Source organism: Euprymna scolopes, chromosome 3 (assembly GCF_053919585.1).
Source record: "Euprymna scolopes isolate OS-2025 chromosome 3, ASM5391958v1, whole genome shotgun sequence".
NCBI classification, from domain to species: domain Eukaryota; kingdom Metazoa; phylum Mollusca; class Cephalopoda; order Sepiida; family Sepiolidae; genus Euprymna; species Euprymna scolopes.
In genome coordinates, this window is record NC_136484.1 from 194,935,709 (window position 1) to 194,951,062 (window position 15,354).

The 15,354-nt window shown below is 34.4% G+C and overlaps 1 protein-coding gene across 4 annotated transcripts in view; it reads left to right on the forward strand.

The window, feature by feature from the left end:
• LOC145260540 (E3 ubiquitin-protein ligase MIB1-like) overlaps window positions 1-15,354 on the forward strand; it is a 265,361-nt gene that overhangs the window by 65,286 nt on the left and 184,721 nt on the right. For all 4 annotated transcript variants that reach the window (XM_080118767.1, XM_080118757.1, XM_080118786.1 and 1 more), the window contains exons 9-11: window positions 1,144-1,291; window positions 12,250-12,383; window positions 14,697-14,804. In XM_080118767.1, the coding sequence (XP_079974893.1) occupies window positions 1,144-1,291; window positions 12,250-12,383; window positions 14,697-14,804 (390 nt within the window). The remainder of the gene's footprint in view (window positions 1-1,143; window positions 1,292-12,249; window positions 12,384-14,696; window positions 14,805-15,354) is intronic.

A 15,354-nucleotide genomic window follows, 5' to 3' on the forward strand; every position in this document is an offset into this window, starting at 1 on the left:
CCTAATCTTCTAAAACAACTGATATCAAAAATCATTTCAGTGGTGCTTAGTGATGCTGAGGAACTTGCAAGCATATTCCAAATCAAGTTCAGGGAACTTGAGATGAACACTGAAATGCATTACTTTCGTACAGAATGCACCTTGATAGTCGGTCTATAGTAATAGCTCTGTAACTTTTGTGTTCGATTTTGATATGTCACAATTTGTATGAGACATTTGATGAATAATAGTCACGTGTAGAAATGAGCCCAAGAGAGAGCTTGGATGTTCTACCATATTTCCTTAGTCATCGTCCGAAGAAGCACCATGCCCATTATGACGTCATCCTGCAACATCTAAGTTAAAGAAAACAAAAATTTTGCTCATGTGTGAAGGCAAGTAAATAAGGACTTATTGAAATACACTTTATGATAAAATGTTTTTGTAATTCAACCTAATTCAAGACCAAAAATACAGGAAAATCTTTGGTGTATGTACCATCATAAAGCCAAACTGTCGTATTCCAAAATTAATCAAGTAGTTTTTATTTACTAAGAATATCAAATTTTATGAAGAAGCAAAGATGATGCATCTTACTCGGCTATTTTTAATAAAGGGAGACAACTAAATTCAAGCTACAGAGATCAAAATCAAATTTTTAATGGCTAAGATTTGTTATTAATCCATAAAAATCGTTAAAAAAAAAAGTATTTTTCTATATAAAAAAATACTTGATCAATTTACATGATTTTTGGACTATGACATATTCGTTCTGTGATGAATAGGTACATCAGAGATTTTTCTGTATTTTGGAGTTATTTAAATTTTGAAAATAAACCCTTTAATTACTAATTTTAAGTAATGAAATGTTTTTGTTTTACATTTTTATCGAAAATCATTTAAAACACTTGATGAAATGTAATTATACATTAAAATGATCGTGTCAAAATTTGAAAAAAAAATCTTTCTTAGAGACTCTGCTCGTACCATTTGTTTTACAGGAATTTTGTTAATGACCGTTTATCTATAGAGTATTTACCAACTTCATTCACCTTCCGACAAATTCTGGTGGATGGAGAAGGCTAAATTCATATTGGTAAATGGTCGTAGACAGCGTTATTGAATAGTTATACCCGAGAATGATTTAAAGATTGTCTTTTTCAGACTCTTGGCAAAGTCGGCTGCGTGCAACAAATCTACCACGACAGTGATTTGAAAGTGGAAGTTTGTAGTACGTGTTGGACTTATAATCCTTCGGCCGTCACCAAAGTGGCCTCCGCAGACGGAACTGCTGTAACCCATTCATCAGGAGGTGAGATAGTTTTGTATTGGATCATGAATGAAGCAACAACAAAAACTTTTTGTCTAGCATTCCCCTAATATTAAAGTAAAAAAAAAAATTTTTTTTGTACATGCCCATGATGAAAATGTTATATTCCTAAAATCATGTAAGAAGAAAAAATTTTTTTGGAGGAAGCAAAAAGGCACCATCTCACCTTACCATCTTGGAGAAACAAGTGCAGATAACTCTATAACAAGTCAAACTTGCAAGATCTCTACCATTTCCCATTTAAAAATAATTTTAAGTTCTTTGTTATAATATCAGAATTAAAAAAATTAAAATATAAAATTTCAAGTAAAAAAAAGAATGGTATTTACTTGATTGTCATGTCACAATGATGAAAATATCCAGAAATTCCGAACGATAAGGTAGAAAAGTAATTATTAATGAAAAGATTTTTTTTTTAAAAATCGGTGAAAATTGAGTTTTGCCAAAAATTACCACCCTTTTCTTGCAATTCAAACTTCTCCGTTTCTTTTTTTTTTTTTTTTTTTTTTTAAATAAATCTTAATTTTCACTAATTATCTTCAAAAACATTTATAATTAATCTTAGTTTTTCTTAATTTTGGGATATGCTTATTACTGCGACATGACAAGTACATATCATTGGTTTTACTTGCAATTCAATGTTTCGATTTTTGCTGTTATAACAGTGTCAAATTTTCCCAAGAGACAAAAAAAAAAAAAAAAAAATGTAAGTCAGAATTTATAATAATTTTTCATTAATTTTATATTTCAATAGAAATAATGAAGCAAAGAAACCAACCAGTGTTTTCATTAAAACATTTCACAATTTTTAAGATTTGATTGAGATTTAAACAAAACATGGTTATACTCTGACATGTTTCCTTTTAAACAAAACTGAATCTTCACTAATTGTCTTTGAAAACTATTTTCATTAATCATTTTTTATCTTATCGTTTTTCATCATTTTTGGATATGTTCATTGCTATGACATGATGATTAAGTAAATAGCATTGATTTGACTTGAAATTTTACATTTTGATGAAGAACCAGATTTTCTTTATAAAAATAAAACTACTTGATCAACTTATATAATTTTTAGAATATTTTCATTCCATCAGGGGTGCATACATCAGATTGTTTTTTTTTTTATTTTTAATATGTGTAAATACTGGACAACCACCCTTTTGTTATTTTAATTTAAAGTTTGCCACTTCTAAAACGCTCATTACACAAGTTTTGTTTTGAGTTTGTGTACAATACAGCTTCGGTTCCTTCTAAGTCATTGCATTGTGTGTATAACAACAATTGCTAGATGTCTTTTAAAGGAATTGTAACTCGTGAACAAAAGTTTTTTTTTTTATCTTAAAGCACTAAAACCTTTCAACAAGGTTGTGGCAATAAAAAAAAAAAAAAAGACTGACAAGAACATGATTACGTGAATCAAATGCTATCTGGTCTGAAAGTTGGTGATCATTTCCACACAGGATTATGCTTATATCTTAAAGAGTCAACTAGTAATATGTGAAAATTATAACACATATTTCTAGTTTTGGGATTCTGTTTGATAACTGAATCACAAACAATTGAATGAATTAATCTTCCACACAGGACAATCCTTATGCTTGTTCATTTTCTATGTTCAGTTTCTATGTTCCTTTTCTATGTTCCGTTTCTATGTTTTTGCTTTGTGACATTTTCCTAAGTATTTGGTCCTGGATATGACCTGAATCCAATGGTGGAGCCTCATTTGGGGGCTGTTGGAAATGTACATTTACCTCTTAGTTACTATTTCCTCCAGGTCTACTTTAGCCCAGTTAGAGCATCTGGTGCTACCATAGGCTGTCTGAAGATACTGGCTTCCTGACCAAAAATATACCAAACATTGCTCAACTACATTGTGCAAAGTCAAAAACAAAAATATTTTCTCATAACAAAACAATCAACTAAACATCATTAATACTAATTTAAAGATATTAGTAACTTGAATAAAAACTATCCAAAATTACATTAAATAATTCAAAATAGTGTTAAACACTCAAACTAAGAATTTATTTGTGTAAAGTTAATAAAAAAAACTCCAAAATGAGCATAAATCTTTTTCATTTACATTTTTGGTCCCTGACAAAGGAAGGATTGGACCTAGTAATTCACTCCTGTTCATTCATTCACACTTTTTCCAATAACCATGCCTTGGATTTTTTTAAATTTTGCACAAACATTAGTTATGATGAAAGTAAATTTTTGCCAGAATGGATTTTCCAGGATAACTCTGGTTGCCGCCCTAGGACGCATTATAGTAGTAAAATTACCCCTAAATCATTCATCTGTTCATTTGTTCACACTTTTCTCAATAACCACATCTTAGATTTAAAAAAAAAAAAAAAAAAAAAAATCCTAAGCCCAACTCTCTTCCTGATCTCTATCAATGATCTTCCAAATCACATCTCAAGATCATTTGTAGACATTAATGATGACAACACATCAAAAGCCGTAAATGACAGTTCTCTCTGATTCTCTCTCTCTTCTGATCTTGAGCATGTGGTGCAATGGGGAAAGAAGTGCTGGTTAATTTTAATGCATCTAAAACAAAGCTTCTATCTTTACATCACCAATGCTCTGATCCCCATCTGGCATCAGTTGAAATGAATGGCTCTCATGTTGGGGAGGTTCCATGTTTTGACAAGCTTCTGGACTTGATATGGAAATGAAATGGAACCCTTACATCAAATCCGTTGCTAAGGTTGCTGGAAAAATGGTGGGATCCTTCTACTGCTGCAGTAGATATCTCACTGCTGATGCAATTCTCTACCTTTTTTTTTTTTTTTTTTTTTTTTTTTTTTTTACATAGGCATCACCACTTATCAAGGCCAAGAAGCCACTCGGGGATAAGGGTTAAAGAGTGTACAGTAGAAATTGGACAATATAGTAACCGTTCGTAATGGAGATTCGGTAAATTTGTTAACTTATATAGAACAGCTCATCAAAAACTTGTTTACATTAGACTTGAAGACAACCATATTGTAGTAAACTGGAAAGCAGAAAAACGGAAGACAATTCCATAGGCATGCAGTTCTAAGAAAGAAGCTTTGCTCATGGAATCTACATTTAGGTTTAGGCATGGATAAAGTGGGGGAAATTAGTGATAATGTTTTCTGCTAAACGGGTGTTTCTTGTGAAAGTTTAGCGAGGGGGACCATAGAATGGAGCTCAGCCGAGCACTTGCCATGAAAATAACGATACATCAGAGACAAACTCGCAACATCTCTTCTGTGAGAAAGAGGTTGCAGGGAAGAGAAAAGGACATCCCCGACTAGGCTACGAAGTCTATCAAGGCAGGGTAAGTCCTTTCTAGCAGCTCCTACCCAGATGTGGCAACAGTACTCCATCCTTGAACGTACCTGGCTCTTATATAGATAGAGAATTGCATCAGCAGTGAGATATCTACTGGATCGATAGAAGGATCCCACCATTTTTCCAGCAGCCTTGGCAACTGATTTAATGTATGTGTTCCATTTAAGATCAGGAGTAAAGGTCAAGCCCAGAAGCTTGAAAACATGAGGCCTCCCCAAGACGAGAGCCATCCATTTCAATTGGTGCCAGATGGGGACAGAACGTTGATGATGTAAAGATAGAAGCTTGGTTTTAGATGCATTAAAAGTAACAAGCCACCTCTTTCCCCATTGTACCATTTGCTCAAGATCAGAGGAGTAGCATTACAAGCGTATGCTGTATTTTCGTGGACATCGGCAATATTACATACCTAATGTGCTTCAACAACTTTTTTATTTGTTGATCAGTTTTTAAAAGAATTATATTGATGGAAAGAGAATAAAATCAGCATTCCAATGAAGTTAATTTATTTTTCTTTTATGTGTTCAATGTTTTTATGCTCCAAGTTAAAAATGAAAAATTGGTAAAAAAAAAAATGACGACAAAAAGGGAAACACTTTTTTCAATATTTTCATTTTATATGTTACGTTTGGAGACACATGCACGGGGTTAAATTTGATTGGATATGGCTGAAATTTTACAGGCTATATAAACAAAGAAGTCCATCTCTACTGGTGTTTGATTTTTATTTTTACGACGATAGGAAGCAAAGTTACGACCGAGCAAAGTTGACGAAGAATATTTCAAAATTGATGAGATAAATCTGCATATATCATCCATTTTCATATAAATAATAGTTTCAGAATTATTTTCATGTATAATATGTAAATATTTGATAATTATTAATTGCGCAGAATTTTATTTCAAATGTTATCTTTTATAGAAATCAAATTCGCTTACAGAAAAACAGTCGCTAAGCGCGTCATGCGCTGAGCTGACTAAAGTATTCTCTTAAAAACAGAAAACCGTTTCTGCTTTTGTCTTACTAAACTAGTCATTTTTTATTCTGAGTTTGTCAATTTAAAAAAATTATTTTCAAGTTTTTCAAATTTGATTTCCAAATAATACTATTTTGTTGTTTTTAACGCTTTCAGTACACGTGCACTAAAAGCGTTAAAAAACAACAAAATGTACTAAGTACATGCATTTAACTACTTATTTGTACTTCAGGTAGAATTGTTTTTTTTTAGTGGTCAAAAAAACAAAAGCATAACAAATAAAAGGTACTTGTGCACTTATGCTACCATGCTGAAATAACGTTATTATTTAGAAACCCATTCTTAACATGGGGAAGGAAGGGTGTTTTTTGTTAACTATTCTGTACTTTTACTTAACAATTAAATAAAAAAAGATATCATGTAACTTGAATTTATTTTTAATTCATTGTCAAGACTATTTTTTCGAATCTGTAAAACAAACCCATTTTTTTTTTTAACTGAGGATATCTAAATAATAATAATAATATGAATAATTAGGCGGTTCGATAAAGAATTTCATTGTGATGCATTTTGTAAATTTTTACCTTGTTTCCACCTTAACATTTTTCTTTAAAATGATTACCTTTATAGGTTTTCGAGTATGCTGAAAACGAATATTGCATTTAAATTTTCCGCAAATAAGTAACTTTCGGATATCAAGCAATGTCATTTCTTACGTTGTTGCTGGTGGCCATCTTGGTATGCGCGTTTGTGCATAGTTTCTCGGGGTTGTGCTTGCGCGTATCAAGATGGCCACCAGCGATAACATAAGAAATGACATTGCTTAATATCCTTATTTATTTGCAGAAATTTAAATGTGATATTCGTTTTCAGCATACCTTAAAACCTAAAGAAGTAATTTTAAATGTTGAGGTAGAAACAAGGTAAAAAAAAATTACCGTTTTATTTCTTTGTTTACATAATTGAATTTTCAGTAAAACAACAGAATAGAAATGACAAAAATTAACATCAACTGGTGAATATATAGTTGTTGCTTATCAGGATTCCTTGTATCCTGGCACTGAAAGTTACATCGAGGATTCATGTAAAGTACGATTTAGGGTTGCATCGCAGAAAATAGGGGTATATTTTGTGCCAGATAGAGAGAATTAACAAAATTAACAATGGGACTGGTCCCAAGATGCATAAATTCTGGTCGACTATGGGAATTTCCATCTTTTACAGAAATCCAAAATCTATATTAAAATTTTTCTTTGATTTATTTCTGAGATTAATTCATGTCTACTCCATTTTTTTTCTTTGAAGGAAGTAGTAAATACCGGCCATGAATGCTCTTTAGGCATTCAATGGCTACACCCAAGATTAAGCTCTCCTTTGATGAGGAGGCAGGAAAATGCTTATTCACAAAGTTATATTTAAATACTACTATAATACTTAGCTTTGTTCATAGACACCCACTGTATGATACCATGTGCCAATTTAAAAAAAATTGAAATTTTTACATCTGAAATTATAATTCATGGCTTATGGTAAAGAGATACATTAGATTTGACTGCATAATCAGAAACAGCACACAATTTTACATAAGACTGCCAAATTTCATGAGAATAGCTTGAAAAATAAATAAATGGTGGCGAAATACCGAATTTCTTGAAATGTTGAGGTCCGTAATTTAGCCCGCTTTTTCTACAGAAAAATGTCCACAGAAAAGCATAAATTTTGGCACTTAAAATTCTCATAACTTTTAAACTACTGATGGTATTTGCATAATTCAAACGGTTTTAAGTATCTTTTACATAGCTCTTTTCATGTAAGTTGATAAAATAATCTAAAAAGAAAAAAATCAACTTGTAATGCTAAGAGGAGAGAGAATCAAAAAGAACTTGGTCGTTTACGATCTTAGATGTGCTGCCATAAATAGTAGTGTCATCAGCATAGATGTCTACGAATGATGTAAGGATGTGATTTGGAAGATCATTAATATAGATCAGGAAGAGAGTTGGTCCCAGGATGGATCCCTGAGAGACTCCAGCATTAATACTAAGAGCTTCTGATTTCTGCCTATCAACCACTACTCTTATGAACCTATCAGAGAGAAATGATTTAATAATTGAGAAGACATTTCTAGCTATACCGTAGCTGGAGATCTTGTGAAGTAAACCTTTATGCCATACTCTATCAAAGGCCTTTGATATGTCAAGAGCAATTGCCCTAGAAAAGTAGCCTCCATTGAGAGATTTGCTAATCCTATGAGATATAACTGTAAGCACATCTGCTGTAGATCTAGCAGAACGGAAACCATATTGAGTGTCACTAAGAAGGTCATTTTTGCTGAGATGGTTGATTACTTGTCTATTTAAAACAGATTCCAGCAACTTACTCATGGAGCACAGGAGACTTATTGGCCTGTACTGTGAGGGAGATGAGTGATCACCTGAATTCTTAAATACGGGGCATACTGATGAGATTTTCCAGGGTGACGGGAAGCAGTTTTCCTTAAGACAACGTCTAAACAGTTTTGTAAGGATGGGCGCAAGTTTTAGTTGAAGTCTTTTGAGTACTATAATTGGAATACCGTCAAGGCTGGTTGCTTTACTGGAATCAAGGTTTTTGATTAGCTTGACAACATCACATACAGATATTTGTATATCACATAGCATGTTTTCTGATAGAGGAGGAAATATTGGAGGTTGGTAGCCTTGGTCGCAAAGGTTAGAATTAGCTGCAAAGTTCTTGGCAAAGAGTTTGGCTTTGTCTGATGCTGACGAGATTACCTCCGGTCCATTTATGAGAGTTGGGATAGAGCACACGCTTCTGTTCAGGATTCTGTTTGCTATTTGCCAAAACTGGTGGGAACCAAGCCGCTGCTCAGCTACTTTGGACTTGACGAACTGAGCATACAACTCTCTTGCATTCTTTATTACTTAGAGTGGTTGCTAGCAGTTCTGAAAGCGGCTTTAGTCTCAGTACATCTATTATGTTGGAAGCAATGGAAAAGGTGATTTCTATGCGCAATGGCAGCAGCACATTCTGGAGATAACCACGGCTTGCTGTTAGGTTTTTGCTGGAATTTTTTTGAGGGTATGAAACTGTCTATACCTACAATTAACCATTCTGTCAGGTCTGATACTATAGAGGACACATCCTTTTTAAACATGGAACGCAGAAGTAGATCTGATATAATGTACGGAATCTACCCCAGTCAGTCATAGTGTATCGATATACTGTACGATGGAGATGTACATCTGGGGACTTATTACATTTCATTTTTATCTTAACTGATACAACTGAGTGGTCGGAAGATCCAAGTGGAGACAGAACAGAAGCTGAACACAGTTAAGGGCAAGTTGTGAGAAAGAGGTCTAGGAGACTTGCATACTGGCTGTCAGTATCGGGAACACGGGTGGGTTCGTGAATAATCTGAGTGAGGTCATAAGCAATGGAGAAATCATGACAGAACCTCCCCTCATCATCGGTCCTCTTGGAGTGAGTTAATCATTCCACATCCTATATAAGGATGGAGTACTGTTGCCACAATCCTGTAGATGAGGAGTCGGCTGATGGTCTACTTGTGTTGCATGTTTGGTATTCTGCACAACCACTTTGTTCAATGTCTCACCCTAAACATGAAACTCTTGAATAAAATGGCAGTTCAATTAAAAATTACGATTAAACCAAGCACAAACTATATTCAAAGCCCCCTCCCCCTGACTAGAGAAACAAAACTAGAATGAAACAACCAGGCCTTTATGTGCTTTAGACTTAACATGCAACAGCTACTTATATTTTCTCTACCATTCTCCCTTGACCCAGGACTGTATGCTAATTAACCAAGTCTCTGACAGCATAGATACAGCATTCTCCCTCAATACTAGCGCACAAGTACATGTATTTGGTGACTTCAATGTCCACCACAAAACCTGGCTTGGATTCTCTACTTACATGTAGTAGCAAACTACATAGCTTCTCTATATCTCATTCTCTATCACAGATGGATACATTTCCGACACGTTTTCCAGATCAGCAAGATCAACATGCCTCACTTCAATGCTTGTGTAACGAATACCCATTGCCCACTCATGAAATGCTGATCATGCTGTGATGATGGTAGAAATCGCCCTTAATTCTCGGCCCAAAACTGAAGAGCCATTGTTCAAAACGAGATATTACAAAAAGGCTGACTGGGACGCCATCAGGGATCTCATCAGAGATGCCCCTTGAGGAAATATCTTTTCTCTTCCTGCTGAACAGTGTGCAAATGAGACCACTGAATAGTTCAAAATGGCAATTGAAGCACCTGTTCCCACGTGGAAATTTTATAGCAAACCTCACTCTCCCCAATGGTTTACTTCGACTTGTGCAGCTGCCATTGCTCAAAGGCAACATGCATACCGCAGATTTAACCCATATAAATCCGGTACAAACAGAAAAAGTTTATAAAAGCTAGAAGTAATTGTAAGAAAGAAATAGCGACAGCTAAAAGAGAATATACCGAAGCCACCAAAGAACGCATTGAAATTAGGAATCCGTGATTTCTGGAAAATCTACAACAGTGTAGTAAATAATGGGCAATCAACAATTTCCCCACTATCCAACAATCATGAGGTTGTTTGCACGGCAACTGAGAAGGCTGACATGTTTGCCAGTCAGTTTGTCTCCACGTTGGACCCAGAAAACCATTCCCTCCCTGACTTCCCTTTGCGGACAGTTGCCACAGTGGATGATCTGAAAATTACTCCTCCTCAGATGCGTGTTATCATAAAAAACGTAGACACCCCAAAAGCATGTGGACCCGATCTTATCCTGGCTGTGCTATTAAAAAATGCTCTAGTCCATAACCTTACACGTGCTAAACTTTTGACCGACAAACAATATGGATTTAAGCAAGCCCATTTTACAGTAGATATCCTGAATGTATATATACCTTACACTGGACAAAGAAGGGGAAGGTAGAGCGGTAGCCTTAGATATTTTGACAGGGTTAGACAGTCGTATATCTAAACAAAGATATAAATGCGGGTGTACCTCGGGGGGGGGTCTATCATTGGACCTTTGTTATTCATAATATTCATAAATGACCTCCATGATAAAATTGTCTCTGAGATGGGTGTATTTGCTGATGACACTACTCTCTATAGCAAGCACGAGGAGAAAACAAATGAACACATATCTAAGGAAATGGCAGAAACACTAGAGGAAGACATCCCATCTGTAGTGGAATGGGGACAAAAATGGATGGTCGCATTCAATGCTGCCAAGACTAAGCTTGTTTCGTTCAATGATTACAAGAAACTTCCTCAACCACCAATAACTATGGATAAAGATACATTACCTTAAAGTACTTCTTTCAAACTCCTTGGTTTAATGCTCACAGGGAACAAGGGTTGAAACAGATACATTAGGAGCATTGCCAGAGCCACTGCAAGGAAGGTGGGCTTTTTCTCTACTGTGCTAAAAAGTTACTTACACCTGAAAGTATCCTGTATGTCTACAAGGCCACCATTTTCTCATGGATGGAGTATTGTCACATTTAGGCTTGTGCATCTGCTACTATAATCTCTCACTCCTGGACAGGGTTCAAAAAAGTCACCAATCTGATAGGTCCTGAACTATCATCTAAGCTTCAACATCTGTCCCATCGACAAAATGTTGCATCCAAATATTTTAATGGTGAATGCTCTGACGAACTACAAGCCCTTGTGCCCTCTCAAAGTAAATACCTCCCGACAAACCCGACAAGCAGCTAAATCCCAACCCTTCACAGAGATCCCAAGACGTAAGAAAGTCTTCTTCTCCAGAACTGCTAGACTCGGGAACTCCCTTCCGAGTTCCTGCTTTCCCAACTGTACTGACATGCAGAAGTTCAAGTGTAATGTGAACAGACATCTTGTTGCTCAACTCCCTACATAGCATCCCAGCGACTTATGTCGTGCTCCAATCTATGGCTCGTCTGAGCTCCAATCTATGGTCCCCTCTCGCCAAACTTTCACAAAAAAAACACTTGTCTAGCTGAAACTACTATTAATAATTTCCCCCACTCTTTATCCGTGCCTAAACCTAAGCATAGATTCCATGAACAAAGCTTCTTTCTTAGAACTGCACACCTGTAGAACTTTCTTCTATTTGCCTGCTTTCCAGCTGACTACAATTTAATTGTCTTCAAGTCCAATGTAAACAAATTCTTGTATAGTCGTCCCCTTAAGTAATCCAATTTACCAAATTTCCACTACTAACGATTACTACGATATTGTCCCATTCTACTGCACACTCATTAACCTTTATCCTTGAGTGGCCTCTAGGGCCTTGGTGACTCCTATGTAAAAAAAAAAAAAAAAAAAATCATGATGAAAGTAAATTTTTCATTCATGGAGGATAACCTGCATGCTCAGCTTTCCTCCCCCCTCTTCTGAACAACAATAAAAAGAAAAATGTTTTTAGTTTTCACATTTGGTTTTATGGCTGAGATCAAAATGTAATATCTGTAATCTGTTCTGATACTACACTTCATCTTTTCTGTCTTTACTCAGTGAAGAAATTCTTATTAAAAAAAAAAAAAAGCAAAAAAAAGCAAATTTAAATTTTTGTTCCAATTGAAAGTTACTTTTTTTTTTTTTTTTTTTTTTTTTCCCCCAGAACGATTGAGTGCTCTCTTAAAGAAATTGTTTGAGACGCATGTTTCAGGGGATGTGAATGAAGAACTTGTAAAAGCGGCAGCCAATGGTGATGCCAGTAAAGTGGAAGAGATTCTACAACGGCCAGAAGCTGAGGTAAATAATTTAATTGAATTAATCACTTTATAAAATAACAATTGATCATTTTATTAAATGACAATTTAAAAATTATGCTTCCCTTCTAAATTTAAAGGAATAACAAAGTATTAACTGCATCCAAATAGATTTGCCTAAAAAAAAATCAAATCTCTGGAAAAGAATTTAGTAGAAAATGGAGTGAAGGATGAACTCCAAGGTAACTTTGAATGTTTTATATCCTTCACGACTAGACGTTTCCTTAGGCTCATTGACTGTTGACATGTTAAAAAGAAAGGCCGAAGATTGTCAAGACACTAATTCTTTTCAATGTTGGCACGATTACATTTCCCTCTAGGGATATGAACATGCAACAAATTAAAGAAAAAACTAATAAAATTTAAAATAAATATCGGGTTCACAAGAAAGTTGAGGTTTTTAAATTTAATTCAGATGACCATATCTCAGCTCAAACAAAAATTTATTGATCGAAATAAATTCTATCAGAACCAGCACTTGTCAACGCAAAACAAGTGTATTTATGCCAGTAACGTAAAAAATTTGTGTTCTGGTGGTGAAGTCGCTGAAAGTATTTTTAATATCACTTAGGTTTTTTAAACATTTCTCGCACAGAAAAGTTGTTGAAATGCTTGAAAAAAATGGTAGTCGCTGGGTGAGAGATCTGAAGATTCTGGTGGATGAGGCATTTTTCATAGCCCAATTTGTTCAACTTCTGCTAAGTCAGTTTAGCAACATGCAGTCACGCATTATCGTGGAGGAGAATTGGGCCTTTTCTGTTGACTAATGTTGTGTGTTGTCAAAGTTTCGGATGCATTTCATCCATTTGTTGGCAGTACTTTTTCACTGTTATGATCTCGCCTGCATTTAAAAAAAACAAAAAAACTAACGGATGTTTTTTTGTCTTTCCAATCTCAAGTGGTTGGAAATCGTTGTATACCGTATGTTTAATTCAGAAACCAGTTCTCAAACAGTTATGCACGGATTGGCTTCGACTAAGTCTCTTAATTGATCATTGTCACCATCCGATGGCCGACCACTACGCTCGTCAGCTTGAAGACTCTCATCGCCATGATGAAATTTCTTAAACCATCATTGTGCTGTGCATTCAGTTGTGGTTCCTGGGCCAAACGCTTTGTTGATATCGTGATCTGTTTCAGCAGCTTTTCAGCCTAGCTTGAATTGAAATGAGAAAATTGTGCAAATTTGCTTTTTTTTTTTCATCTTGTGTTCAACATTGTGAAAATAAAACAATTGTTTTAAAATGATTGGATAGTGAAAAACGCTCTTTAAAATATTTTAAGTAAAAGTATCATAACAAAAACTTATTTGAAAATACATCATTTGAAAAATTCCACAAGAACTTTCTTCTCAACCTCATATTTATTTTAACATAACAAAACAGAAAATATTTACGAGTATACTTTATTCGTACTACTGCTACTAGCTTTGAAAGTGATCAAAAGGTCCATAATGTTTGCGGTGGAAGGGAGATAAGAACTACTAACTTCAATTCAAATTTTTTATGTATGGGTAAATCTAAAATTAAAAATATTTAAAATATAGTTCTTTAGTTAGTGAGAAAATATACAGAAATCTTTGTATTTACCGAAATTTCAGTTTCTTCAAATAATGCGATGGTTGGCTTTTAAAGAGTTTCTTTCAGCTGGATTTTTATCCTAGAAACATTACCAGAGTTCTTAGCAGTCAGCAAGTTCAAATTAACAACTTCATTAACAAACTGACACGGTTTTTAGTGCAGCTTCCTTATATGCATGGAATTTTCTTTAGTATAGATTATTCCAAAAACGTTCTAAATAGAGCATTCCAATGTTCCATTCAAGATTATTTTGAAAACGTTCTAAATAGAATATTTTAATATTCTATTTCTTTTTATAAGGAAAATTGAATGCCATAACACTTTCCATAAGGAAAATGCCCTCTCATCATGGCACATGTAGCTGATGTCTTTCAAAGCACGTCCGTACAGAGTTGTTTGCTGAGCCAATATGTGAAACTCTAAATCGGCAATGAGGGCTGTGTATCACTGGAGATCTCCCTTGAATGTATTTCATGATTACAAGCTTCTTTTGTTTATCAGAACAAATGTTTATTTTTATGTTAAAGTTTGACATGAAAACAAATTTCTTGTATCATGTATTGAATAACTTGCAATGAATACTTTTATTTTTTAAAATTTTGAATCAAAATCCGATTTCAGTTGTGATTATCCATGCTTGTGTCTTTTCTATTAATTGCAGTTCAAATAAACTGTCCACTTCTGATCAAAGATATGACATTTCTTTTTCTTTGTAGGTTAATGGTGTATTTGCTGGGCATACAGCTTTACAAGCTGCTTCTCAAAATGGTCACATGGAAGTCATTAAGACATTGATGAAGAACGCTGTTGATCATGAAATCGAGGTAGGTAACTCATTCTAGAAAGGAAAACTGACAAAACTCCTCTTAGTGTAACGTTGCACTTATTACAAAGGAAAGAAATAATAAATATCTGACTTTACGTGTCCATTTTCTTGAGCATGCACTTTGCTTCTGCCAACCACGTGGTGCATTTTTCTCCTTTTTTTTGTGCACACTTCCTTATTTGCATATGCACGTTTTTTGGCTGCTGCTAATTTCTTTGCAAGCCAACCATCCTTCATTGCTGCTAATATTTTCCTACACTCTCATATGCACTGTTACATACATTCCCTCCCCCCAAAAATTCTTTACAAGAATTTAATTAAACTTGCCTGAGGTATTAAAAGAAAGCAAATTCAAAAGTTCACACAATAAAACATGAATAATTAAATCCAAATAAAAATGACTTTTGTGTCTGTTCAGTATTTCTGTTTCTGACTTTTTTCATCAGAAATTCCTTTCCTTATTAAGTTTTTTTCTTTTTTTTTCATTTGTAAAAATAAAGGATTCCAAAATATTCTCCCAAATATTTAAAGGCAACATTTTAATATGC